Here is a 26657-nt window from a genome sequence, read left to right on the forward strand (position 1 = left end):
GTAACTTAAATTCTGCCTCTGTCTTATGATATACATAGACAAAGAGGTTTTGTTGCTGCTGTTTGTTTTTCCCAACAGCCCTTTAAAGTAGTTCAGGCATAGTCATTTCAACATACAGAACCTATTAATGCCTAGTGGTAGCAAAACAAAGCTAAGGCAAATTTATTGTTCATGGTAATCTTAAAAGTCAAGTTAAATAATAAAAATAAAGCATCCATTATGATGAGATTAATAAATACCATTCTATAAGTTAACTCCTAATTTTAATTAAAATTTCAATTAAAAACCCTATAAAACCAAGTGTGTCTGAAGAAATACATACATGTATAATGAGTCTTTAAAAGCATTCATTAATTTCAAGCACTGGTTGCAATTTCTGTTCTTAACAAGTTTTCCTTTAGAACTCCAAATGGCACTTTCAAAAAAGGTCCCTGAGCTTAAAGGGAAAGTTAGCAGGTAGTAACAACTAAAACATTCCTAAAATAATAGGTGACTTTAGGGGCTATGATGCATTTACTCCTTTAATTCTTACACCAATGACATGAGATAGGCTTTAGGATTATTATTACTTTACAGAGGAGTAAACGTAAGTGCAACCAAGATGAGTAACTTGCCTACGGCCAATCACTTCAACATGTTATCTCCTTCTTGTGGACTTTTTAAATTCTTAAGAGAAAGGGTAAAAGTTTTCCTTGACATCATCCTATTTATACCCACAGCTCTCCTGGCTCCTTCCACAGTCTTTAGTAATGAGTCTGTGCTGCCCTGGTGACCTAGTAGTTTGCATGTGCTTGTTGGTATTTTTATCTGCCTGTTGATATAATCTTATTGTTTATCCCATTCAGGACTGATGCCCAGAATTTACAAGAGACTATTAGGGTAGCCCTTGTACTCTGGAGACAGCAGGGCTCGGACTGGGCTGCCAGGGCTGCCAGGGCTGGACTGCTTCTGACCTTTAGCTGTGGAGTTTTTAGACTAGTCACTTAACCTTCTGGAACTTCAGTTTCATCATTTATAAATGTAGATGAGAACAGCTGCCCTCTAGATAAGTAGTAAGGATTGGGGGATGGCATAATGCAAAAGAGCCAAGCTGGAACAGAATAGATATTCTACCAGTGGTAGCCTTCAAATATGCCAGAAAATAGTAACCCAAGTAACCTTGTCTAATATCTACCATGGGATTTTAAATAGCCTGACTCTAAAATGCTTTTTTGGGTAGCCCTATATATAATGACTACATGATGATAACCATCAGATTCTTAATAATACTAAAATAAGGACAATCCATATGTCAAGTTGCTCAAAGTGATAAAGTACTTCTATTTTTACGAGCAATTGTTATTATTAAGTCCATACCAAGACTGTTTTTGTAAGGAGCAAAATCACTCCTAGCATTACAGAACTGTAAGGAACCTGAAATATTAGTCACAATCACCCCCCAACCCCAAATTTGGGGATGAAGAACTTGGAGCCCAAGAAAGTTATATGACTTGCCCAATGTCTTAATGTTCTTTAAAGCACAACCAGAACTAAAACCCAAGTCTCCAAGCTTCCATGCAAAGGTTTTTTTCTTTTATTTCTAAGAAATAAGTAAATAGATTATATTAAAATTTAAAACTAATAAATTCTATAAATGAATGATAATGCTGGAGGTAAACATAATGATCTTACCTGTAGGAACCATACATAACTTTCTGGCAGTCAATTAACAAAAATTTCTGTTCCAATTTTCCATGAAATTTTGCTCCTGTCTTGGAAAGATAATCTTGGCCTTTTACTGTCCGCACTCGAATATTCTAGAATTACATGTAAATATAAAGTAAAATTATAACTTGAAAAGAGTTATTTTGAAAGTGAAATACATGTCAATGTATAATCTTAGTAACAAAAGAGTATATTGAAATAATGTTTTAAAACACATAACAGCAACAACAAAAAATGGCAAAAGCAAATTTTTAAAAATCACCCAAAAAAGAAATACTCAGGAAAAAGTCACTTAAAATATGTACTTTGACATAACATGAAGAGGAGCCATTATTTTATATTTTACACAGAATGACTTCATAAATCACCCGGGATCCCATGTAAGAGAACCTTTCAGGTTACAGGTAGCAATGATTCCACAATAACTACGATTAAAATCCATGTTCCTTTTAAACGTCAAATGTAACTGAAAACACTATGCCTAACGATTGTGATAAGCAACATCTGCTGAGTGAAAGAATCACTTGAGTCAGTGGTTTCAGGGTTATGCATGGAGAAATTGAAGCACTTATTATGACTGAGCAAAGTTAATTCAGAAGCTTAAGTGCCCCATCGTCAAGAAAAGCACCTTATAAAACCATCATGAAGACGTGTGTTTTCAGCCACATTCCAAAAAGTACAAGGGTACCCTTCTGTGATCAAGCATTATACTACCTTAAATATACTAATGCATATTTGTATATGTTTTTATTTTTGGTGTAATACAGCTTACCTTGCCTTAAATTCAACTGAGATAAAAATTGGTACACAAAAGGGACACCTGCGTGGCTCAGTGGTTGAGCATCTGCCTTTGGCTCAGGGTGTGATCCTGGTGTCCCGGGACTGAGTCCCACATCGGACTCCTCGTGGGAAGCCTGCTTCTCCCTCTGCCTATGTCTCTGCCTCTCTTTTTCTGTGTCTCTCATGAATAAATAAATAAAATCTTTAAAAAAAAATGGTACACAAAATATTTGAAGAACAAACAAACAAAGATGGAATTCTTACCCTGAGTCGTTGAACTTGACAGCCCTGTTTTTCAGTCATATTTAGGAAATGATTAAAGTTGGACTCATCAAGCAGAATGTATATAGATATTCCTCGAGTTGATGCCTCTACTATTTCTTTGAAAATGTCCACATCTGTAAATATATCCATCACTAAAGCAATGACCTATTAAAGATGAGAATATGAAACAATTTTAGATACCCAGTAGGGAAAGGTTTAGAAATTGTTTGTTTTCAATAATAACTGGATAAAAGAAAATAATCAAATACATAATATTTATAAATATATACACAATATGTTTGCAGTTTCCTAAAGATGCAAAGGTATACTGAAAATAAACAAGTGACTACATACACATTTGAAGAAGTAATTTCATACTGACTTTAAGTCAAAGGGGATCTTCACTCTGCCTGTGTCTCTGCCTCTCTCTCTCTCTCTGTGTGTCTTTCACAAATAAATAAATCTTTTTAAAAAATGGGGGATCTTCATTTCAGTAGGATGCTGAACAAAGGGCAAACCCAAATCACAGTCAAAAGGATGCAAGTAGGGTAGTAGTAGAAGACAGGAAGATTGAAGGTGGAAACCAGTGTTACAAATTTTTGTGGGAAACATTTCAGGGGAAAAATAAGCTCTCTGAAACTAGTTGTTAGTAATAAATGTCTTGCAGTACTGAGAATGAGAAAAAAAAATCTTATAGAAATAGAAATATAGCTAGGAAGCAGCCAAAGCTGAGAAAAGGTATACGGCTTGAAGACTAGAAAATTAAATACATGTGCCTAAAATGAGCTTAGCAGGCAAAATAAGCAGAATAAACAAAAGAAAGAAAATGGCCAAAAAGGCAGTAAAATTAAGAAGATGGACACAGAAATTTCCTGAAGAACAGATCCCTAAAATGGAGAGAGTCCAAGTTAACTGTTGGCAACAAAACCATTATTGACTCTGAGAAGCAGTGGAGTAAAATAAAGCTTAAAGAAAGGGGAAATCATTTCACTGACCACCTACTATGTGCTAGACAAGAACACAAAATTCCTGCCCTTGGTGAAGATTACATTTAGGTCAGGGAAGAAACCATAAATAGAGTAATTCAGTAATAAGCTATATATATATTTTTAAAGAGTTATTTCAGAAAGAGAGAGTGCATGTCGGTGTATGCATGAATAGGGCCAGGGGCAGGGGAAGAGGGATAAGCAGACTCCTGGCCAAGCATGGAGACTGACACAGGGCTTGATCTCATGACCCTGAGATCACGACTTGAGCCAAAATCAAGAGGTAGACGGGGCAAATGAGCCACCCAGGTGTCCCTATACGATGAGAAGTTTATTTGGAAAAAAAATAGAAAAGAATAAGGGGGATCATGAGCCCCAAGAAATTGAGAAGGTAGGGTTTGGGACTTTCTAGATAGATCTCTTTGATAAAGTGTCCTTTGAGCAAAGACATTAAAAGGAACTGAGTTAGTTATCAACATGGATATCCTGAGAAACTGTGTTCTAGGCAGGGAGTACTAGCAGTGCAAAGGCCGAACATCAGGAATTTGCCTGGTATATTCAAGAAACAGCAAGGAGACAGTAGAAATGAAATGAAATCACAATGCCTTGAAGGTATTATAAAGCCTTCAGCCTTCCATCTGAGTAAGATTGTAAGCTATAAGCAGCTCTTCAGTTAAGGGAATATGCAATCTGATTTATGTTTGGAAAGGACTGTTCTGGCTACCGTATTGATTCTAAGGGGGGAATCGGGGTGGAAACAGAGAGGCCAGTAAGAATCACCGGAGCAATTTAAGTGAGGGGTGATGGTGGCTAGGAGGAGGATGGTCCTGGTCCTAATCACCATCAATGATGAAGACAAATGGCCAAATGCTGGATATCTTTGAGCCAAAGAATTTCTGAATGGATTGAAAATAGGATGTTAGGGGATCCCTGGGTGGCTCAGCTGTTTAGCACCTGCCTTTGGCCCAGGGCGTGATCCTGGAGTCCTGGGATCCAGTCCTACATCAGGCTCCCTGCATAGAGCCTGTTTTTCCCTCTGCCTGTGTCTCTGCCCCCACCCCCGTCTCATGAATAAATAAATACAATCTTAAAAGAAAAAAAAAAAAAAAGAAAATAGGATGTTAGAAGAAAAGAGGGGAAATAGAAGGTGACTAAAATTTTTAGTCTCACCCACCTGAAGGACAAAGTTGTCACCTACTGAGATGGGGAAGAATGCAGCTACACTAAATTTTAGGTAGAAGATTATAATGGCTAGTTAAGTTCGAGGGGCCAAGTGGAATGCTAGGTAGAGAAGTCTAGGCTAGAGATGTCAATTGGGTATCAGTTGTGCAGAGATAACAATTAAATCCAAGTAACCAAGGGAGACTAGTTTAAATAGAAAAGGAAACCAAGGATTCAGCCCTGGGACAAGAGAAAGTGCCAACAAAGAACACTATAGTTTTGGTGGAGTGGTAAGAGCAAAAGCCCTACTGTAAGGGATTCAAAAGGGAATGGGAAGACAGATACTGGAAAGCAGGTAGGTGCAACTCTTTGAGTAAGCTGGCTATAATAAGCAGCAGAGAAATGAAGAGGTAGCTGTGGGTAAAGCTGGGTCAAGAGGAGTTTTACTTTTCTGTTTTAAGGTGAGAGAAATAACAGCATGTCTGTATGCTAATGGAATGAGTGTGAATGAATGATGTAAGAGATATGAGGAAGAAAAGAATTTCTGAAGCAATGTATTATTAGGCAATAAAAGGGAAAAGCTAGTGTAAAAAATAATTAGAGCACGAGAATAAAGACCAGTAAAAGATCATCTATAATATCAAGACAGAAGACCAAGGGTGCAGATGCTGGTGGAAAGGCAGGTGTGGTAGTGATGCTGTGCAAGTTCTCTGGTGAATGCTTCGATTTTTTCCATGAACTGGGAAGCAAAACTTCAACTGAGAAGACCCTAGATTATGGAAGACATGTTAAAAGATGACAAATGGGGTATTTAGTAATCATTTAGGATGGTAGGAAACAGAATAAACTATAGAAATATAGTATAATTACAGGGCAGTATTAAGGATTCACTAAATTACAAACTTAAAATGAGAACAGAAGGGGTGCCTGGGTGGCTCATTGGTTGAGCATCTGCCTTTGGCTCAGGTTGTGATCCCAGGATCCTGGGATCGAGTACCATATCAGGCTCCCCAAGGGGAGACTGCTTCTTCTTCTGCCTATGTCTCTGCCTCTCTCTCTCTCTCTCTCTCTCTCTGTGTGTGTGTGTTTCTCACGAATAAATAAAATCTTTAGAAAAATAAAAAAAATGAAATGAGAACAGTCAATGTGGTTGTGAATTATTCTTCAACTTTATTGAGCTGCATGGATGTCGTCATGGAGCAGGCAGAGAGTTTTGACCTAATCATGGATGTAGTTATAGCCATGAGAGTACAATGGAGTGAGAGAAGGAAGGGGAACTGAGGACATAGGTAATGGGAAGAGCTAAAGTGACTGGTCATAGGATATAAAATAAACATCATGGGTATGAGATGCAGTGAAATGGGAATGGAATCAATGAATTTGTAAAGTCTTGAGGGGGTTAAAAAACAAATATTAATAAATTATTTTTTTTATGTTGACAGTAATATAATAGTAATAAAAGTCCTATCTTTTAAATATACATATTAACATATTAATATAGCTACAGATGAAATGATACACTGCCTTGTATTTTTTTCACACTGTAGTTGAAACAAAATTGGCAATGAATTGATAATCGTTGAAACTGGCTGATGGTACATGAGGGTTCTATATACTTACTCTCTAATTTGGAAACTTCCACAGCACAAAGTTTAAAAAATAAATAAACACAGGAATATTAGATGTTAGCAGGTACCAAAGGGAGTAAGTCATAAATATATAGAGAAGTGATAGTCAGATGGGGGATACCTGAATTAGGTTCTATAGGACTTGCAATTATAGGTTATGTTATTATCAAGGATATGACTGGGAGTCAACAGCTGAGGTATATGTAGGACAAGATCATGGGAAGCAAGGAATTGGATTTTAGAAGCATCTCTTAACATACAGCTAAGAAAGGATTAGCATTGCAAAGAGTGATAGAGACCAAGGAACAAAAATTGTCAGGAAATGAGCGAGGATGGAATAGACACCTGGCAACAATAACTAGGAAAATGTAATGGACATATCACGAATATGTTAAAAGATGAAGAAAGTCATGGATGATACGTAAACTTGTTTCTATTTACTCTAATGAGATGTTATAACAAATTACTGGACCATATCCAAATTATACAAGTTGACGACATTCTTCAATCTACCTATGAAACATACTTCAATCAGCTATTTTCTGGGAAGAACAATTTCAATCATTCTAGTAGCCTCACATGACCCTTTTGTTACTTATGAATGGTATGAGGTGTCAGAAGAAGGAAAAAAAAGTGATAATAACCTCATTCATGTTTTGTGCATATTCTTTATAAAACTAAATTTGTGAAAAAATCTTCATATCACATCAAAATTATTAATTAATGCATTCCTTCTGCAATAATAAGTGTTATGTTGATGTAGAATACTCATGTAAGGAAAAGAAAATGTCCATATTATAAACTTATTTTACATAATAACTTCTAAAAATATAAAAAAATAATAAAAATAAAAAAATATGTCTGGAGCAGCCTAACACTTTTTTTTTTTAATAGGGAGGAAACTAGCAGCTTTTTTTTAACTAGGGAGGAATTTTTTTAAAAAATAAGGAAACATTATTATACAACATGGTATTGTTTAAGAAATTAATCAGCACATCTAAAGAATTTATCTTTTATTTGCTAGAGTCTCATGTAATAAATTAATTAAGACTTTGGAAATAAACAAAGTCAATATACAAATATTACCAGGATAAATAAAGGTTTCTGTTTGCAAAAAGGTAATTGGAGTCAGTCAGCCAATGGATGATTCTAGCATACTAAATGTAGAACAAATTACAGTCTCTCTTGCATGACAGATAATACACTGGATCAGGATCCAAGAGACTAGATTACACATCTTTGACAAGCTTATCTGATGTCAACTGAGCCAGGTAGCTTATCAGAACTTCTGATTTCCCGCATCCTCATGAGATGGAAAATTACATAAAGTCTACAGAAAATTTCAGCTGTGCCAAGAAAAGCAAAATAGAATGTAGCTTTTTATTTTTATGGTGGGTTATATTCCTGGAGAGGAATAATAATTACTAATGAGGTATGCCAACCTGATCTGAAAGTATTACATTCCCAGGTAGTTAACTAAATCACACTGTGTTGTAGAAATGACCACAATGACTATCAATAATGAAAGAAAAATTATATACCTGATTAGCATAAGACTTTTCAAAAGGTAAATCAATTGATTTTCTAAGTCAATAAAGAAACCAGTCACACTCAATGGTATTCATTAAACTATTATGATGTTATATACTGTTTAAATTCTTATTTTGCTTCTTCATTAATTCCTGCTTTATTCTTACTGTGTAAATTGAAAAAAGTAAACAAATAAATATATTCATCAGCAACATGAGACCTAGGAAATTCTAGAAAGATATCCTGGGTCATTTTTAAAATCTGAGTTAAACCTCATATCTTTTAGTAGTTTCAGAGAACCTGACTCAAAGACACTGGTTTTCACTTATCTTACAGTAGCAAATTTTCCCAAAGTGACCCAGACACTATATTAAAATAATATGAATACTGACAATGAATTTTTCCTACGTTCATAATCATGACACAATTTAAGGCCATTCAGGAGATTATATAATCAGTTGTTAAGTAATATACTGTAAATATAATTTAGAGAAAGAAAAAAATGCTCTATACATGCATGGTTGTTAGGGGTTGGGTACACAGCAGAAGGAAACAGACTACCAGAGCTTCATGGATAAGCCTTAAATAATGAGTAAAGATTACTTTAGCCATCCAAGCTAGAGAACCAGCATTGCAAAGACAAAAAGGGAAAGATTCGAATGAAGATGATAGTAATATTTTTAAAAATGTTTATTGAATTAACCTAAAGTTAAACACAAACGTCATTACTTATGAATATGGAATGGACTTAGTTAGGATTTATACAGGTTATGAAAGATCTTGAGAATCTGACAAATGTTTAGATTTGATCTGGAATGCAATATAAACCCTGGGAAATTAAATATCTGGTCAGAATAGTGTCCTGAGAAAAGGAGTCCGAGAGCAATCTTCATATTGAAAGTACCTAAATTCCACTGAGTGATACTAAAGATTATGAAGCCCCATTATTCTCATTATAATGTTAGTATTTATAAATGCACTAAAATACAAAAAAAAAAAAAAAAAGGTGAGGTAGAAACCAGTGATAAAATGAAAAGAACTGAAAATTGAAGACGGAGTTGATAGAAAATGTTTATCACAATGTTAATATTCAATACCTGTATTGCCTTCGAAAAATGCTTCACAATCTTCAGAATTTTAATTTTGAGCTCTTATTTTTCTCATTGTAATCCATTAGGAAAGAAAGCCATTAGCAATATGCTTTTATATGACCTAGATACTTCATGAAATGTAAGTATACCTTGGGTTAATGTTCTGTATTCACAGAACTGTCATTATCATCCTCAAAATTGAAAAATTGAATATTATACCTTTTATGCTTCCAAATACTAAGCACCATTTGAAAGGGTTCGGACTTCCTTGGTAATTGCCTGCATAGATACAGGAGGACTTATTTTTTCCGACAGAAGAAAAGCTAATAAAGAGTTCAAATTTTAAAAAATAAATTAATGGAGTTCTATAATAACTATATTTCTAATAAAATTCAACATAGCTAGAAAACTTCGGATTGAATAATAGAAATCAAAGGCAATGATCACTTAGGGAATATATATTTTGAGTCTGTAAAACCTGTCAAAAGCAAAGAGCTAAGCAGATTTCAGAAAAAAAAGAGAGGCTGATATTAAGTGCTTTTGGCCCTTCTTCTGCAGCCTAAAGTAAAAGTGTTCATTTTTTGTAAACTGTTATATACAATACATTGTATGCACTATACTATTGTTTAGTAAGTTATAGTTTTACATTATGAATACCTTAATTTCACAGACATTTAAGTACCTGTACTAATAGCTGTTACCACTATTGTCATTTGCCTCGTCTATCACAAGAGACCTTAAGGAAGCCACTGAAACCATTCTGAGTGTCACTGACTTTTGTTATACATTAAATAAATGAGAGAAGATCTTTCATTTTATCAAGCTTTAGAGTCTGTTTAAAGAACTGTTGATTTACTCCCAATTACCCAAAACCCGGGGGAATGTCTGGATTCTAATATGGCTGTGACATAAATTTGTAGAACTAGTTATGTATGTCTGACAACTCAGAAGAGAAACTGCATAAATTATTTCCTACATCTTTTTACACTGTGTTATATAATTGAAAGTACTTACATACCACTATTATGGACTGAATGCTTGTGTCCTCTATGTGATGGTGTTTGGAGGTGGAGACTTTGGGACATAACCAGGTCATGATGGTAGAGCAATTGTGAATAGAACAATGACCTTATAAAAAGGCCCCAGAGACCTCCTTTGTACCTTCCACCATGCCAGGAGAGTGAGAAGAGGGCGGTCTATAAAGCAGGAAGGGAGTCCCCACCAAACCCCTGAAACTGCCAGCATGTTGACCTTGGACTCCAGAACTATGAGAAATAAATGTTTGATATTTAAGTTATCCAGTCTGTGTTATTTTTGTTATAGTAGCCTAAACAGACTAAGACATCTACAAAAATGAATTATGCTTTTATCTTTATAATTTAAGCAAAGCCTTTTATCAGCTCTGTGCAAGTAGGATCTTTGCTTTTTTTTTTTTTTTAAGATGTATTTATTTGAGAAAGACAGAGTGAGAGCAAGCGTGATCGAGAGGGGCAGAGGGAGAGGGAAAGAGAATCTGAGGCAGACTTCTTGCTCAGCACAGAACCAAAAGTGGGGCTCGATCTCACCAACCAAGATCACGACCTGAGGGGAAACCAAGAGTCAGATACTTAACAACTGTGCCACCCAGGTGCTCTTCTTTGCTTTTTAAAATAGCTTTAACTCTAATACTTCAAGAAATCAGAAATCAAGAAATCAAGAAAGAAAGAATTGGGGGCAGGCCTAAAAAACTGAAAACAACTTGAAAGAAGAGCCATACTCTTTTCATTGATTTCACAGTTCAGTACTTCGCCCGAAGTGGATATTCCTAAAGTCTGGCCTGGCAAGGGTCTGCTAGCCTGAGCCCCCAAAGCTGAGGTGCTAGAGGATCTAGACAGAGTAGTTAGCAGTGGGGAAAAAAGAGCTCAGGACTTCCTAGGGTCTGTGATCAGAGCAGGAGCTCCACCAGGAGTGACTTTGAGAGCCTGGATGAGAGGAGGCAGTACCAAAGCCAATTCTGTTCAACCAGCAACAGTTACAATCCCACTGACTTTGTCCAAACCCTAGCTCAGTGTGTCAAAAGGATGCTCTTTAAAGATTTGTGCTCTGTCATCATAGCACTAGAAATGCTAGTTTATTCTGCTGCTAAGGAAGAAACAGTCACATTTTAGTCAAATACTGGAAACATTTGTAAGAATATGAGAAAGTTAAATTTATATATTTATTTAAAAGTAATAATAGGGATGTCTGGCTGGCTCAGTGCGTGAGCATCTGCCTTCAGCTCAGGGTGTGATCCCAGGGTCCTGGGACTGAGTCCTGCAGAGAGCCTCCTTCTCCTTTAACCAATGTCTCTGCCTCCCTCTGTGTGTCTCTCATGAATAAATAAAGTCTTTAAATGAATAAATGAGTAAATGAATAAATAAATAAATAAATAAATAAATAAATAAATAAATAAATGTTATAATAGACTTTACTAGAAAATTATGAAGCATTCATAATTTTTAAAAGACACAGTACATGCTATATACTACCCTAATACTTAAGGTATATAGGTATATGGCAATACAGGTATTACCTCACTAGGAATGAGTTAAAATGTAATATTTATGTGTGGCTTAAAAAAAATCATTTATTATCAAAAGTGTCAAACATACAGAAGAGTTGAAAGAACACCAGAATGAATATCCATATTGACGCCAATATTTAAGAAGGGTTAAAATGTTGTTATGTTTAATTCTATGTAAATGTATTAAGAGATTTGGGATCAAAGTTCAGAATAAAAGTTGAGATAAATTGGATTATGGCTATAATTTTTACCCAGGGTATTGGAGAGGCTTGGGATGGATACAAAAGGCACCTGACTAGACTAGAACATTCACTTGATACCAACAACCACTCATTGATAGTAATAAACATTTCTCTACTTAATTTAACAGCTTGCTATTAACCTTTCAATTTTGTACTAAAATTGTATGTGTAATTGGTTATTTTCACTGATTATGTTTAAAAGAAAATATTATGGGAAAATGAGATTATAGTAATTATTATTTTAAATCATTAACTTAAACCAAGCAAAACTATGCAAAATTATGACCAAAGAGGTAAAACTATGGCAAAGGGTATATTGTTGTTATATTTTTAATTTTGGGGGCTTCTTAATTTTTACTAATCATGAATATTAGCATGGCATTAAAATGATAATTCTTTAACAATATTTTAAATTTAAGAGGAAGCCATTGGGAAAGAAATAATTAGGAGTCGAAAATTCTTAAAAATCATTTTTAAATCTTTAAATCTTAAATTCTTTAAAAATCTTATAAAAACTGTAATTTTAGATCAAACCTCTATTTAGATTAAAACATATTTAATTGTGCTGTTAATTATTTGGTCTTTCTATAATTAACTCCACAGAGTTTAAATATATTTACATTGTTACCCAGCTCCCAAGGTAAGTATACCTGAAATAGATCAGGTGCTTAAATTTTGTTGGGATGCAGTGGCTACAGGGTGCCTGCATTCAAGGAGTTTTATGAGACACTCATTTATAGAAGTATACATTAATGTGATACTTGCCATCATAAAATTATGACCAAACTAGTGTAAAGGAAAAATTCCTTCTAACTAAGAATTGTATGCCATCAGTACCTGGAGCCTGAGTGAGGTGTCTCCTTAGATCTTGTTAAATAAGGGAATGAGACTACTTTCTACGAATTCAAAGTCACTGAAGAGTGGATCAAAGCACTGGTACAGAGTCCCTTAGCAGAGAGAGCAAGGTCTGCATAATATGACTAGAGCTAAATGAATACAGATGAATGACAGCAACATAAACAAAAGTAGATACTTCAACAGAAGAATATAGCAGTTGGATGATTGTGGAAACAAAGTCACAGAAACAAATACTGCCCCAGTTCATTTAAGTACTGTCCAGAGAGACAGGTGAATGACCAAAGGCACTTATTCTTTCTGTAATATTGGCCAAGTAGACTTGGTTTAGTAACAGTATCTGAGCCAGACACATTTTAAACCTCATGAAACAAATTTCACTTATTCTAATTTTGTGGCCTTCAAGTATACCAGGGCTTAACTGTGCATACTGCCACAGGAAGACTGGAGACAGTTAGATAACTAAGATCTGTGAGGACAGTGAGCCCATACAACAGGCACTGTGAAAATGGCATTCTGATGTCAGATATCAGTGTTCAAAACTTAGCTTAAATAAGTTTACTTTCAAGTAATGGATGAGGCTTTTAAGTCTAAGGTCCAGAATGTAGATCTTAGTTAAGTTGACTAAACTTAACTTTCCTTCCTGAGACTCCTGGGAGATCTTTTTATTCTGAAACATAATCATCCATGGGCTTGAAATACCTCATATGTGAATTTCTGCAATATAATGGGCGTCATGAAGAAAGGAGTGAAGGGCACTCCAATCAGAAAGAGAGTGAAAATCCAGATGTGTTTAGGAACATCATAGAATAGTGTCTGAAGAGGAGGAGGAGTTTGGGTAATATGAACTGAATTATGAGGGAGGCTCAGAGCACAGCAGCACTAGAGTGGGAACAGCTAATGATCCAGTTTTGCTGAGACTTCATCTGCTGAGGAGGAGTTAGCCATTAGGCTAGAAAGAATAGAATGGTCAGTTTGGCCCAGATTGCAGGAGGATGTCCTTGAATGCCAGTCTAATCAGATTCCATAAGGCACAATGGGGAAACATTTAAAGCTTTATATTCAAAGAATGATGTGATCAAAACAATACTTGAGAAAATGAATATGTTGGTATGTATGGGATGAATTAGAAATTGGAATATCTACCAGCAGGAAGAGGAGTTAGGGGTTTTTGATCTTAATGCAGCATAAATGCATATGATCCCAAAGTTGATTGTTGTAGCAGAAATAAAAAGAAGGGGTGGAGGTAAATTTGCAAAGGATATTTTAACAAAACTCAATGGCTTGAGGAATACAGAGCAGCTAGTCTGGGATCATTAGGGATAAAAGACCTAAGTTAAATGGATAATTATAGCACCATTATAAGAAAACTTAAGTATAGTATTTCATTTTTGTATTCAGGGAAGCCAAAACAATGTGATAATGTACTAAAAAAGATGTATTCTTTGATTTTTCTATCTGCCAACCTGCCTACCATCCACCCACTCACTCATCCATGCATTGTCCTTTTTTTTTTCTTTTTAACCACTGAAACGTCAGCATTTTTAGGCATACAGGAAAAGTTGGGTGGACACCAAAACAATAAAATGGGAAAGAGGTGATTAGATAGATGGTATAAGATCTCAATGTTGTTAGAATGGGATGGGGTGAGCAAAGGAGGAAGAGTTTGTTTTTGACTTAGGTTACACAAAAGTGTCAAAACCACAAGGTGGAAGAAAACAAAGGGTGGTAACTAGGAAATTACCATACACTTCATAGTTGGATTTAACCTGTTCTTCTGGGTGTATGTTCAGTAAGAGCTCAGATTGTCTTTGCATAGGAATGAAAAAGAGCTGTTCTCAGGAATACAGTAAGAAGTTAAGGGGAAATTAAGTTTGCTATGTTGAGAGACCAACTGGGATAAAAAAATGTTAACTTGTCATTGACATTTTAGCACGTTTCTGAGAAATCTCCAGCAATGTTCAACTATCAAAGACATTTATATAACAAACAGGGAAATTTTAATACTGGTTAGATATTTAATAATAGTAATGATTTTTTTAGGTTTGATAATACATGTTTTTAAAAAATCTATTATTTTTTAGAGAATGAAATTGAACCAATTATAGATGAAATGATCTGAGGTATGCGATTTTCTTTAATTTAATTCTGCAACCTTGGGGAATATGGAGGAAACAAAATTGACCACAAGTTGATAATTATTGAAAAGAGTGGTGGGTGTATGAGGTTTTCATTGTATTATTTTCTTTTTTATGAAGGTTTGAAAACTTCCCTAACAAGATAAGGAATCTAGAAACTAGACTTTGACTCAACCCATTTTATTACTTATCTTCTCTTTTTTTCCCCTATTTTTATCTCTTTAACTCATTTGCTATCCATGCTAAAATTTCCATTTGTTTTTGTGCTCATTCTTCCTAAGTCAGTTTTCAAGGTTTCCTTATGTCCTTACATATTTATTTAAATCTGGGATCAGCCACTTTCTAGCTGGGTGAACTCCAGATAGGAAAATTAACCTTTTAAAAGAGTCTCAAATTTCTCACCTATAAAATCAAGTAAATAACTCTTATCCTAGGATTGTTAGAGAAATTTAGATGACGTGCATCAGGTTGCTGTTACGTGGGCCACGATAAAGAATGATACACATTATAAGCACATGGTAAGGATCATTAGATAGTTGCTATTATCAATAAAAATGTTGTTGATAACATAGCTTGAAGAACAGACACTTTTGTTATATTTGAGCAGAACTTTACAGTCCCTAACTTAAAAAGAAGATGAGTGAAGTGTTGCGCATTTCTCACATCATTATTCTCTCCATTTATAATGCTGGTCTTGATGAAATATTCTTGAATAATTATAAGAACAACTACTACAAAACTTTCTATTCCTGCTTAAAGAGGCTGTTTTCTTTACTTGAGCAATAACTGTTCTACTTTAATGCTAACCCTAAACAATTAACGTGACATAAAAAAAACCAAACATACCTCAAGGCAAAAATATGACAAATCCTATTTATTCTAGTAATTTCTATTTGAATAAGGAACTTCAATATCAAAGAGTTACATTAAAATCACGAAATCATTACAGCAGCTTTTTCATTTAATGCAACTCATTCCCACCTCTTACCTTACAGTCAAATCGTATTCACTTAATCCCCAGTTTATTTAACTTGCCTACACCTCTTTTCCCTCTACGGTAATTTTCACACTACTAACTTCTGTGAGTTGTGTATTATTTTTCACTTTGATGTTTGAAAGTTGCAAGACAGCATTCCTTTGGTATAGGGAGCAGTGTTTCTAAAAGCCAGGAGATACGGGCAATAATTTTCAGGAGACCATCAAACTAAATTGAAAAACTTTAGCCACATTACTTAGACTATTTCCTGAATAATCCCTCTCCCACACACTTCAGGTTTCTTAAGCAGTTTGAACACCTAATGACAGTCATTCTAAACAGGTAGACGATATACAGACACAAAAGAGTAAATGTTTTTCAGTGGGGCTCTAGTCAAAAGACACAGATTTTGTATTTTATTAGCAACTATTTTATTTTCAAGTTTTCAATAATATTATTAAAATCCCATTGTGAAAATCTTCATTTTCTCTACTGATAAAATGAAAAAGTATTATTTACTTGTTTTCCTAAAGCAGGTTCATAGCAAGAGATGGGTCAAATGTCTACATAAAGTCTGTTTCTCTTTATTATGTATTTTGCATCTGAAAGTTGAGGTTTTATTAAAATGAGGATGACATCAAGAGCTGAAATAATCACATTTATTCCAGCTATTTCCATTACATTAAAGCCAACTGTTTCATCTATAAAATTAAGTTCCATGTCCTCACATATCACCTTTGATTGATAATTTTACATAAATATGTCATTTAAAAAATAAAATGTGTTCCATATAATATATCCTCAAGGATTCACCAGTCAGTCTGTAAATATAGGCAAAATGGAAGTTAATGATTATAGAGGAACAGAATGAGATGAGGACAAAAAGAAGAACAGCCATACAAAAGCTCTCTTGGAATAATACATTAAATTTGTACTTCCATTCTAACAAAATTCAGACTGGAGTTTCAATTTGGGCAATAAAATAGTTTTTAAAAAATTTAAATATGCCTATAATTTAGGTTTCTTGAGGCTTCATTTTTGGAAATAGATCAAATGGTAAAGAAATTTATACCAAAGAGGCATTAAGACATTCAGATACTCACAGCAGAAGAAAAAATTATCCAAATCATTAAAATGTGGAGAAACTCAATAAGAAATTCAACCATAAGCTTCTATTATTGAACTAATATGCAGCTGTAAGCTTGCCTATTGATAAGGGGTCTAAAGTAATCTGTCCTCTGAGAGAATTGTAGGAAAGGGTTACATAAAATACTCTTGGGAATTTAAATATCTGACTGAATGCAGCATTTTAAATAACATATTTAGTTTTAAGTTAAATTCTAATTCATGAGCATCCAGAAGACTCACAATCCTACTTCATATATCCAGTTAAAAGATCATCTCACTGTTTTTTTTAGACTTAACGTTAGATTTGCCCTTTTTTACATTGAACTCAAACTTAGAAAGTTAAATTTAAGGCCATTTCCTTCAATTTTAGCATTTGGATCAGAAAATAAACAAACCAGCAGTTAGCAACATTTTATAGTATCAAAAAAAATTATAAAACATTTGTCTATTATACAAATAACACAGTTTGTCTAATTCTCTCCCCTCCCAGAGTAAAAATTACAAAAACAAACAAACAAAAGTAGACTAAGAAAAGAAAAATAGTGGGATGCCTGGGTGGCTCAATGGTTGAGCATCTGCTTGGCTCAGGTCATGATCCTGGGTCCAGGAATCGAGTTCTGTATCGGGCTCCCTGTGAGGAGCCTGCTTCTCCCTCTGCTTATGTCTTTGCCTCTGTGTGTGTATCTCTCATGAATAAATAAATAAATTCTTAAAAAAAAGGAAAAGAAAAATAGCAATATTTTCAGTTATGCCAGGGACAATGGCATTTTTATTTCATACTGGAGTATATACATTTTTTACAAAACTGAGATTATTTACATAATTCCATATGTTGTATATTGGTCATTACAGAATATTCTCCTATTATACAAACTGTCATAACATCACATGTTCAGAAAACATAGTTCTCCAAAGTAGTGTGAAGAATGCAGTCTGGATACTGGAAGACCAGTTAGAATTCTGCTACAAAAGTCCAGAAACCTAATTGGAAAAGGAGATTCCATCTTTTAGAATTCTGGTAGGAAAACAAATTTCCCACAGGGTTATAATGTTAATAAATTTATGAAAAGACTATTTACAGAAATGTGGGCACAGTTAAGGGTACCAGGAAGGGAGACAAAGGCCTGGCACTTAAGCAGGGAGTGTGTCAGCGTAAAAAACAAACAGAAAATGAACTTTTCTCTGTCCTGTTCACTCTCCTGCTGGTGCCTCCCACTGGGTATCCCCCATCCCCAAAAGGAGAGCAGGCAGCAAGGACCCAGCTGATGAAGCCTAGTGCACCAAAAACCAAAGGGCAGAGAAAGGTGGAAAATAGATCCGATAAGTATGGGCAAGCAGATAACACACTCGCAGATGTAGAACAGAAGCCAGATTTCAGAGATATTTAGGACGTAGGTGACAAAAACAACATGTGACAGTCAACTGGCTGGCAGGGTACATGAGGAGAGTGTACTCCTGGAGAACTTCCAGATTTCTAGATTGTGTCACTGAGTAGTTGGTATCACCGATGACAGACATAGGCAGATGGGAGGTTGGAAAGCGTGAACTTGGCTTTGGGTCTGCTGAGTTTCAGCCATCTATGACACAGTAGGTGGAAACCCATAGATAGAAGCTGCTGGTCTTTGGGGTCTGGGATTCAGGAGAGGACATGTGGTCTCCAATTTCACATATTCCATTCTATATTTCAGACAATTTAAAAATAATTTATGAAATCAAATGTAAATTCTTTATAATGGAATTCACCATCTATTACAATCTAGCTTCTCTCCTTAGTCAGAGCATATTCATGCATCCCACTCTGATGGCCATGTTCTTTCACCATCTTTCATACTGTACTTGTACAGTTCCTTTTGTTTAAAATCCCCATCTTTCCCTTTCTTTATGAAAATCCAACTTACCTTTCAGGTCTTAGCTTACCTTCAGGCCCCTTTCATAAAGCCTTTACCAATTCCCTAAGCCTAAATTAAGGGTGCATCCTAATTTATATTCCATCTATAGGTTATTTATACTTTTAGCATAGCATTTATTTTATTCAGATGCTTACTTGTTACTTTCAATGAAGAAATAAGCTACCAGAGGGTGGGAGGTATACCAGTCATTTCTCTGTCTCTACCAATTTACCAATAAAGCTTAATAAAATTCATTAAATTACTGTTATTTCTCCAAAGCATCATTTATTTTTAAATAGTAATCAAGTAAATATTTTAAACGAGTATTTACATATCTTCTATTGAACTCCTCAAAATTCTTGTGATTTTCTAAATAAAGCAAACCTCTCATGGTTCTTTTCATTTCAAACTGACAGAGTTGGGAGCCTGGGTGGATCAGTTGGTTATGTGTCTGCCTTTGGCTCAGGTCATGCATGATCCCAGGGTCCTGGGATTCAAGTCCCACATTGGGCTCCCAGCTCAGCGGGGAGTCTGCTTTTCCCTCTGCACACCCCCCCCCCCACTTATATATGTGCACACTTTCTCTCTCTCTCTTTCTCCAAATAAATAAATAAATAAATAAATAAATAAATAAATAAATAAAATCTTTTAAAAAGACACAACAGTGTTCTGGGAAAGAAGTATATATGAGCACTTGGACTGCTATTACTATGATGTTTAGAGTCTTGTGTTTGTAGACAACATTTTATGTATGTGTACCTGTATGAAAAAGCTAGAAGACTCCTAAAGGTTATCTGCATGCTATTCAAATAAAGTATGTCCTGAAATATATTGTAATTGCCACAGATAATAAGTGCTAAAAATATAGGTTTTAAGAAATTGGAATAATAATATTGGCATTGTGGAAGTTGTTGGTAAGAATCATATTTCTCAAAACAGCCCTAAGAGTTAGGCTGGACTAGTAGTAGTATACATCAATGACATCCATGACAAAAAGCTAAAGATCACAGAAACTAAGAAATGTATTTAATATCACGTAGGAAGTGATGAAGTTATGACGAGAACTAATTTTCTTCTAGTTCAGCACTCTAATACGATGCCATATGACCCCAGGCCTCTGTCTGAATCAGTGGAAAATGTATATATTTGAGAGAGTTCCAGGACATGGTGGCCATCTCATTTGGTAGAATCCAACTTGATCCCAGATGTGGTTAATGCTTCACTGATAATAAGAGGCAAAAAATAGTTTGATGCAGAGTTGCATTCTTGAAATAAAACTGTATGCTATGTGGGGATCCCTGGGTGGCGCAGCAGTTTGGCGCCTGCCTTTGGCCCAGGGAGCGATCCTGGAAACCCGGGATCGAATCCCACGTCGGGCTCCCGGTGCATGGAGCCTGCTTCTCCCTCTGCCTGTGTCTCTGCCTCTCTCTCTCTCTCTCTCTCTCTCTCTCTCTGTGTGTGTGACTATCATAAATAAATTTTAAAAAATTAAAATTAAAAAAAACTGTATGCTATGTTCTGAATTTTGTCTAAAAATTCTGACAGGGATCCCTGGGTGGCGCAGTGGTTTAGCGCCTGCCTTTGGCCCAGGGCGCGATCCTGGAGACTCGGGATCGAATCCCACATCGGGCTTCCGGTGCATGGAGCCTGCTTCTCCCTCTGCCTATGTCTCTGCCTCTCTCTCTTTCTCTCTCTGTGACTATCATAAATAAATAAAAATTAAAAAAAAAAAAATTCTGACAATCTCCATGTTATTATCATTGGATTAAACTAGTATTGAATTCTACTTTCTCTCTCTCTAGTCTATATAAAGCCATATCTAAAGTCACTATAGGTAGAACCTTATTCTGAGAGGCTCTATTCTAAATGCATTACAAGTGATTTTCAATACATGCATAAGTTTATGAGATACGAAAATTCGAGCTAGATTTTTTCTTAAAAAGTATAGTGAAAAGTGGTTATTTGAAAAATCTATTTCATTAATATAAATTTTAAAAATCAAGTAATCATAATGAATCATATATTCATCCATGCTAAAATTCATAGAATACTTAAATAAGACAGGTTTCAAAATGTTTAAAGGAGCTCTTCAGTGGTAGAATTATACCTTAGAGATATTTCTCAGAATGGAAGAACCTTACCTATCTATCAAAGGAGTCAAAACTGAAAAAGTATAAATAGAATGGCTCATCAAAGAAACTGCTTAGTCTGTAATAAAGAAATAGAAGAGAAAAGACTGGAATCAAAGAATAAGAAATTTGAGAGTGAATGAAATCACGGACTACAATTTCTATTAGTAGAATATCTTTTCCCAGCACCTTTGCCAGTATTTGCTAGTCCCCACCCCCCCATGAAATCCCAAAAAGGCAATGCCCTCCATTTGGTCAACAAATGAAGTAGCAACAGTTGCTTTTTATTTCACAAGCATCAAGTCCACTTATTTTTTTCTTCCTCTAAATTTTGGTAAAGGAGAGCCTTAAATAAGTAGTGGTAATTTTTTTAATCCCTTGAGTGGATTTTCTTTCCTGAGTTCTATATCACATCTGTTTAATGCCATTCCTTTGATAAAAATCATATGGTGACTCAAGCTAAATGTGTTATCATAACATTTATAATATTTGGTCTCTTTACAACCCATTATAAAAAACATGATAGCTTTAGAAATTGAGATTCCTTCAAATTTTAATACATTCTCTGAAATTTGGTCAATACTAGTGTTTAATTGGAATCCTGCACAGAATGGAAGAAATTAATTTGTTTATCACAGGAATAAGTTAAGTCAATTCTGACCTCTGAAATTCTTTCAAACTTTGAGATTCTATGTTCCTATTAAAAAAACAAAAACAAACACAAACAACAGCAGCTTCATAAAACACATCCCCTATGCAAATGTTATCAAGACTTCTATTTCCTTGGTCTCATGCTCTCAGGAGACTTCTTATGCTCCAAGAGCATAAGAGCATCTCTAATGAGATGTTAGGTATAGAAGTTGAAAGTAAAGATCAAATGAAAGCAAAGAGAATAAGGAACTGAAGAGACACAGAATGGCTAACAGTACTCAAAAGTGTTAGCCACATGGAATGAAACTTTTTACTTTTATATTTTAGCAACATTAACAATCCTTTGGAGTTTATGGTTTTCCATGGTAGAATTTCCAAACTGAGATCTGTAAATACAATTACACTGTCTAAGAAAAATAACACATTCTTAAATTCTTAAATTCTATTTGATTGAATAAAATAATGACAGGAATTATCTTCCTTAGTTTAGTTAAAAATATAATAAGACATCTCCATAATGGCTATAAAACACTACAGACGCCACAAAAGAGGATAGAATATGTTTCTAACATTTTGTTTGTTTGTTTTCTTTTGCAGTTAACCAGCATTCAAGAAAGGGCACAGGGTAAAAATGGATGCAAAGCACATATTTAAAAAGTAGGCTTTCTCCCTGTAACTCTAATGAGGTTTATATTTGATGGTGCTATTTACTCAAAATACATTGCCATAATAAAATAAAATGGAAACGGGCACTTCATAAAACAGAATGAATTTTAATATAACTGGAAAGGATGTCTAACCAAAATGGTTCATGAATACATATTGGATGAAAGAGACTGCATAATACTTGCTATACCTATGGATGGATATTTCACTATGTTGTTATTTAGTCATAATATTTTACCAGGACTCAAAGATAATTCTTAGCAACATTATATCAAATCTACTTATTTTTTAAATCACCTATAGCAACTGTAGGAATAGTCAATAACTTGTTTTGCTTTCACTCTGTAGTCTACAGTCCAGATTTAGATTGAGTTCTGAGTCTAGGAAAGTATGGATTTTTTGAAAATTTCAATTTAGATGATCAGATGAAATAGATAAAGTAGTAGCTCCAGTTAGTCCATGTATAACATATATGGGATCACTGTCAACAGCTTTTGGTGCTTTTATCTCTTCTGAATAACATAAATGACCTCATTTATTTCTGAACTGAGCCATTCTGTAAGTTGTGGCCCTTTGAAAGTGCCACAACTTGGGTTAGTTTAGGTTCTCCACAGTGATGGAACATGGTGGGCAGCTGAAGCAAGATGGGATGCTGCCTTTAGTCTGGTCAGCTCATTCACAGACACACTGAGGGCTCTGTAAGGGAGCACTGAGGGGGACCCATTTCCTGAGGAGTGGACTCCTGGCTCGTGGACAGTAGGAGAGCAGCTCTGAGAAGCATGGCTGGAGCCCACAGGGACTTCCACCTGCTCCAAAGCCTGACATTTTCTCTGCAGCAGTTCTTCTGCTTCCCCTCCATCCTTTCCTCATCTTCTCCCTCCTGCCTTGAAACAGAGAAGACTTTACACTAAGGAAGCAGCATGACACTAGCAGCTCCTCCTCATCTCTGCCTATTCTATTTCTACTTCCACAAGGCTCCTGCCTCTGGGAATCCTCTCCGTGCCTTGCCAGAACATCCTTTTCCTTACAGGTAATCAATCTTCCCATCCTGTCCCCTCCCCTCTCCTCCTCTTTCTCCTTTATCATTTTGTTTCTCTGTCTGTCTCTCTCTCTTTCCCGGTTTCTCTGTCCCTCTGGATATATATTATTTTCTTTCCTTCTCTTGACCCCTTGGCTTCTCCACAGAGTTAGTTTTTGCCTCCCATGGCCACTTGGCCAACTTTGGCTTGCGTGAGGTTCACTTAGCCCCAGCTAAACTCTGGGTCTGACTATTCTTGGCCTCATGACTCTAATGCTAATGTCAACTTAGGGCTCAGGCTCTGAATCTCTTAGTCTAATGTCTTAATGATCAGAACCTCTTAAGCCACACATGAAACAAACACTAATAACTGAAATGGGCAGAAGTGGGGTCATGTCTATCTGTATATTTTTTAATTTAAAAACAAAACAAAACTGTGTACTGAGCTCTCATTCTCTGCCAGTCACTATGAGAGGTAGTAAATCAGGGCCAGAGAGGGAGAAGGCAGAGTACTTTGACTATTTATCTTAAATTACCTTAGAAAAGCATAGGGAGGAAATAATCTAGATCACAACAATACTTAATCATTGGACAATAGTACTACTAGACAGACATGGCAATATCTGAAAATTCACTCAACAGGGGGCTTTTAGGACTTTTGGAAGATAATGCTACTCCCTGCTTTTGAACAAATTTTGTTTGTTCAGGTGAACTTGTTAACTGCCTTCATATCAACATACTTCCTGATCATCACTCCCTAACACTATTAAATATCTGAGAAGAAAAACTACTTTGCAAAGTGTCTTAGAAGAGAAATAGTCTTGCACTTGTAATTTTTTTAAAGCACTGACTTGTTACTTAATAACTGAACACTGAACAGTATGTCAACAAAGACTTTAAACCATTTATGATTAGTCATGGGAGCCTTAAAATAAAAAGCAAATATCTTAGCCAAATGGGATGGGACAATAACAATCTAGGGTGCATGACATAATTTTCACTCTGACGAAGAACTCTTCCCTTAGTCATACCGGATAGTCATTAGGGTTGACACTAATTCCTTAGTGAGGAAGAGCTGGGCAGTGCTATCAGAACCTACCATACATGTGCATGATCTATAAATATATGGAGTCATGATTCTCATATTTACTGGGAAAATTAAACATGAATATATAGAAATTCACAAAAACTTGAGTAAGTGAAAAGTAATATTTTGCTAGAATTAAATAGCATGCTACCAGCACATTAAAAAAAAAAAAAAAAAAAAAAAAAAAAGAGAGACCAGTAGAAAGGAATGGAGCAAAAAAGAAAGGAAAGAAGAAATAAAAAAATATACTCAAAATGTTTTTTGATAATGGTAATTTTACAACAGTTGAGAAAAAATAATGTATTACATTAATGGGGTTAGGAAATAAAGACTAACATTTCTATAGAAAAGTGATTAAAACCAATACACAGGGATCCCTGGGTGGCGCAGTAGTTTGGCGCCTGCCTTTGGCCTAGGGCGCGATCCTGGAGACCCAGGATCGAATCCCACGTCGGGCTCCCGGTGCATGGAGCCTGCTTCTCCCTCTGCCTGTGTCTCTGCCTCTCTCTCTCTCTGTGTGTGACTATCACAAATAAATAAAAATTAAAAAAAAAAACACTAGTATTAAAATAAAAACTTAAAAAAAAATAAAACCAATACACATAGCCAATAAACATATGAGAAGATGTACAAGACCTCAATTACAGACAGGATTGTAAATTAAACCAGCTATTAGGTTTTACCTATCATCATGTCAAAAAATTGAAGTGGTTAACAACACTCAATGTTGTAGGTAATGAGAGAAAAGAGGTACTCATATGAAATCTCAGAGGGAGTACAAATTGAAATAATTTTCCTAGATGACAATCCAGCAATGGTCTTTACAGTTAATAGGTTACCAAACTATACCTTTTTGTCACACCAGACCAATTCTCTGGACCTATCCCAAGCAGAAACATTACTCAAATGTAGAAATGTATGTACTTGCATGTTCAACACTGCATTCTTTATAATTATATAAGCAATCTAAGTATCCGGGAAATAAAAGGGCATTACAAATATGGCACATCCATATAATGGAAAAGAAGTGGCAAAAGTAAGCCAGGTTTAAAGCAGTATGTAGGAATAGAAACCCATATATTGAAATACAGAGAAAAACATACATAGAAAAAAACTACAATTACAATCACAAAATTAATTCAGGTTATTTTTATTGTCTTCTATCTACCTCTTGTGTTGTATTAATATGATAAGTAGAATTAATCCCATTTGTTAGGTTATCAAAATTTGTTTTAAATAGCTATGGAATTAAATTATATAGATTCTAGCTTACATAAGAGGGACTTCAGTCATTCTGAACAGATCATTTTGTTTTATCCTAAAGGCTGAAGTTAAAGAGCCCCTCAAGATTCTTGTGCTTAGAGAGAAAACACAGTAACCAGCACCCTAAAAAATTCTGTTTTAATAAGACTTACTTCTGTCTGAGTAAACTATGGGTTACACATATAAAAGATTTTGGTCATCACTAGAGTAGAGTAGTAAAAGTAAAATGAGAAGAATAATCTTAAATCTTACTCATACAAAATAAGGAAGGTCTGCCTGGAATTCTACAGTCCTTTTATCTTGAGACAAACACAAAAGTACGGGAAATTGTCAAAAACAAGGTAACTATAATTAAGAAGGGCATATGTAGCCTCTCCAATAACCACGACAAACTGATTAGAATTTGCAGAAAGACTATTATCACAATAGAATTGATGACTCTCAAGAGAAGCATAGACAATTCCTACTAATGTGTCCCTAGATAAGATGAAATTCCATATAGGAATCAGATTTCCAAAATTTCTACTCCTGGAAGTTGCTGGAGTCAAAACAATGGAAATATGATCCAAAATTACTTAAAGTGAATTCATGATTTATAGATTCACATATGCCTCTGAAAGAGAAATGCAGGGCCATTTAGGGACACAGTCTTCCAATTTCAGAGTCAACATCATGAAACACAATTACTCTGCTATCTCACAACATGCAGTTTGATTTCAGTATCAGAAGCAAAACACAGAGATATAGGAAACAATGTTCAACCCCAAAAGGCAATGCCTTTGCTATGAATTAAATGAAATAAACAACTCTCCTGAAAGTGATTCAAGCAAATAGTGGCACATTCGCATATTATGAATGCAAATAAAGTCAGTCTTATCCTCCCTAAATAAGAAAGACTCAAGGATGGGAAGACAGCTGACCTCTATAGA

The 26657-nt window shown here is 35.2% G+C and overlaps 1 protein-coding gene across 2 annotated transcripts in view; it reads right to left on the minus strand.

Annotated features, from left to right (window-relative positions):
* The window catches only part of FAM83B (family with sequence similarity 83 member B), an 85143-nt gene that overhangs the window by 10514 nt on the left and 47972 nt on the right, over nucleotides 1-26657 (minus strand). For both annotated transcript variants that reach the window (XM_077903592.1, XM_077903591.1), the window contains exons 3-4: nucleotides 2749-2913; nucleotides 1672-1796 (exon numbers count right to left, since the gene is read on the minus strand). In XM_077903592.1, the coding sequence (XP_077759718.1) occupies nucleotides 1672-1796; nucleotides 2749-2913 (290 nt within the window). The remainder of the gene's footprint in view (nucleotides 1-1671; nucleotides 1797-2748; nucleotides 2914-26657) is intronic.

The sequence above is a fragment of the Canis aureus genome, chromosome 7, assembly GCF_053574225.1.
Source record: "Canis aureus isolate CA01 chromosome 7, VMU_Caureus_v.1.0, whole genome shotgun sequence".
Lineage (NCBI taxonomy): Eukaryota > Metazoa > Chordata > Mammalia > Carnivora > Canidae > Canis > Canis aureus.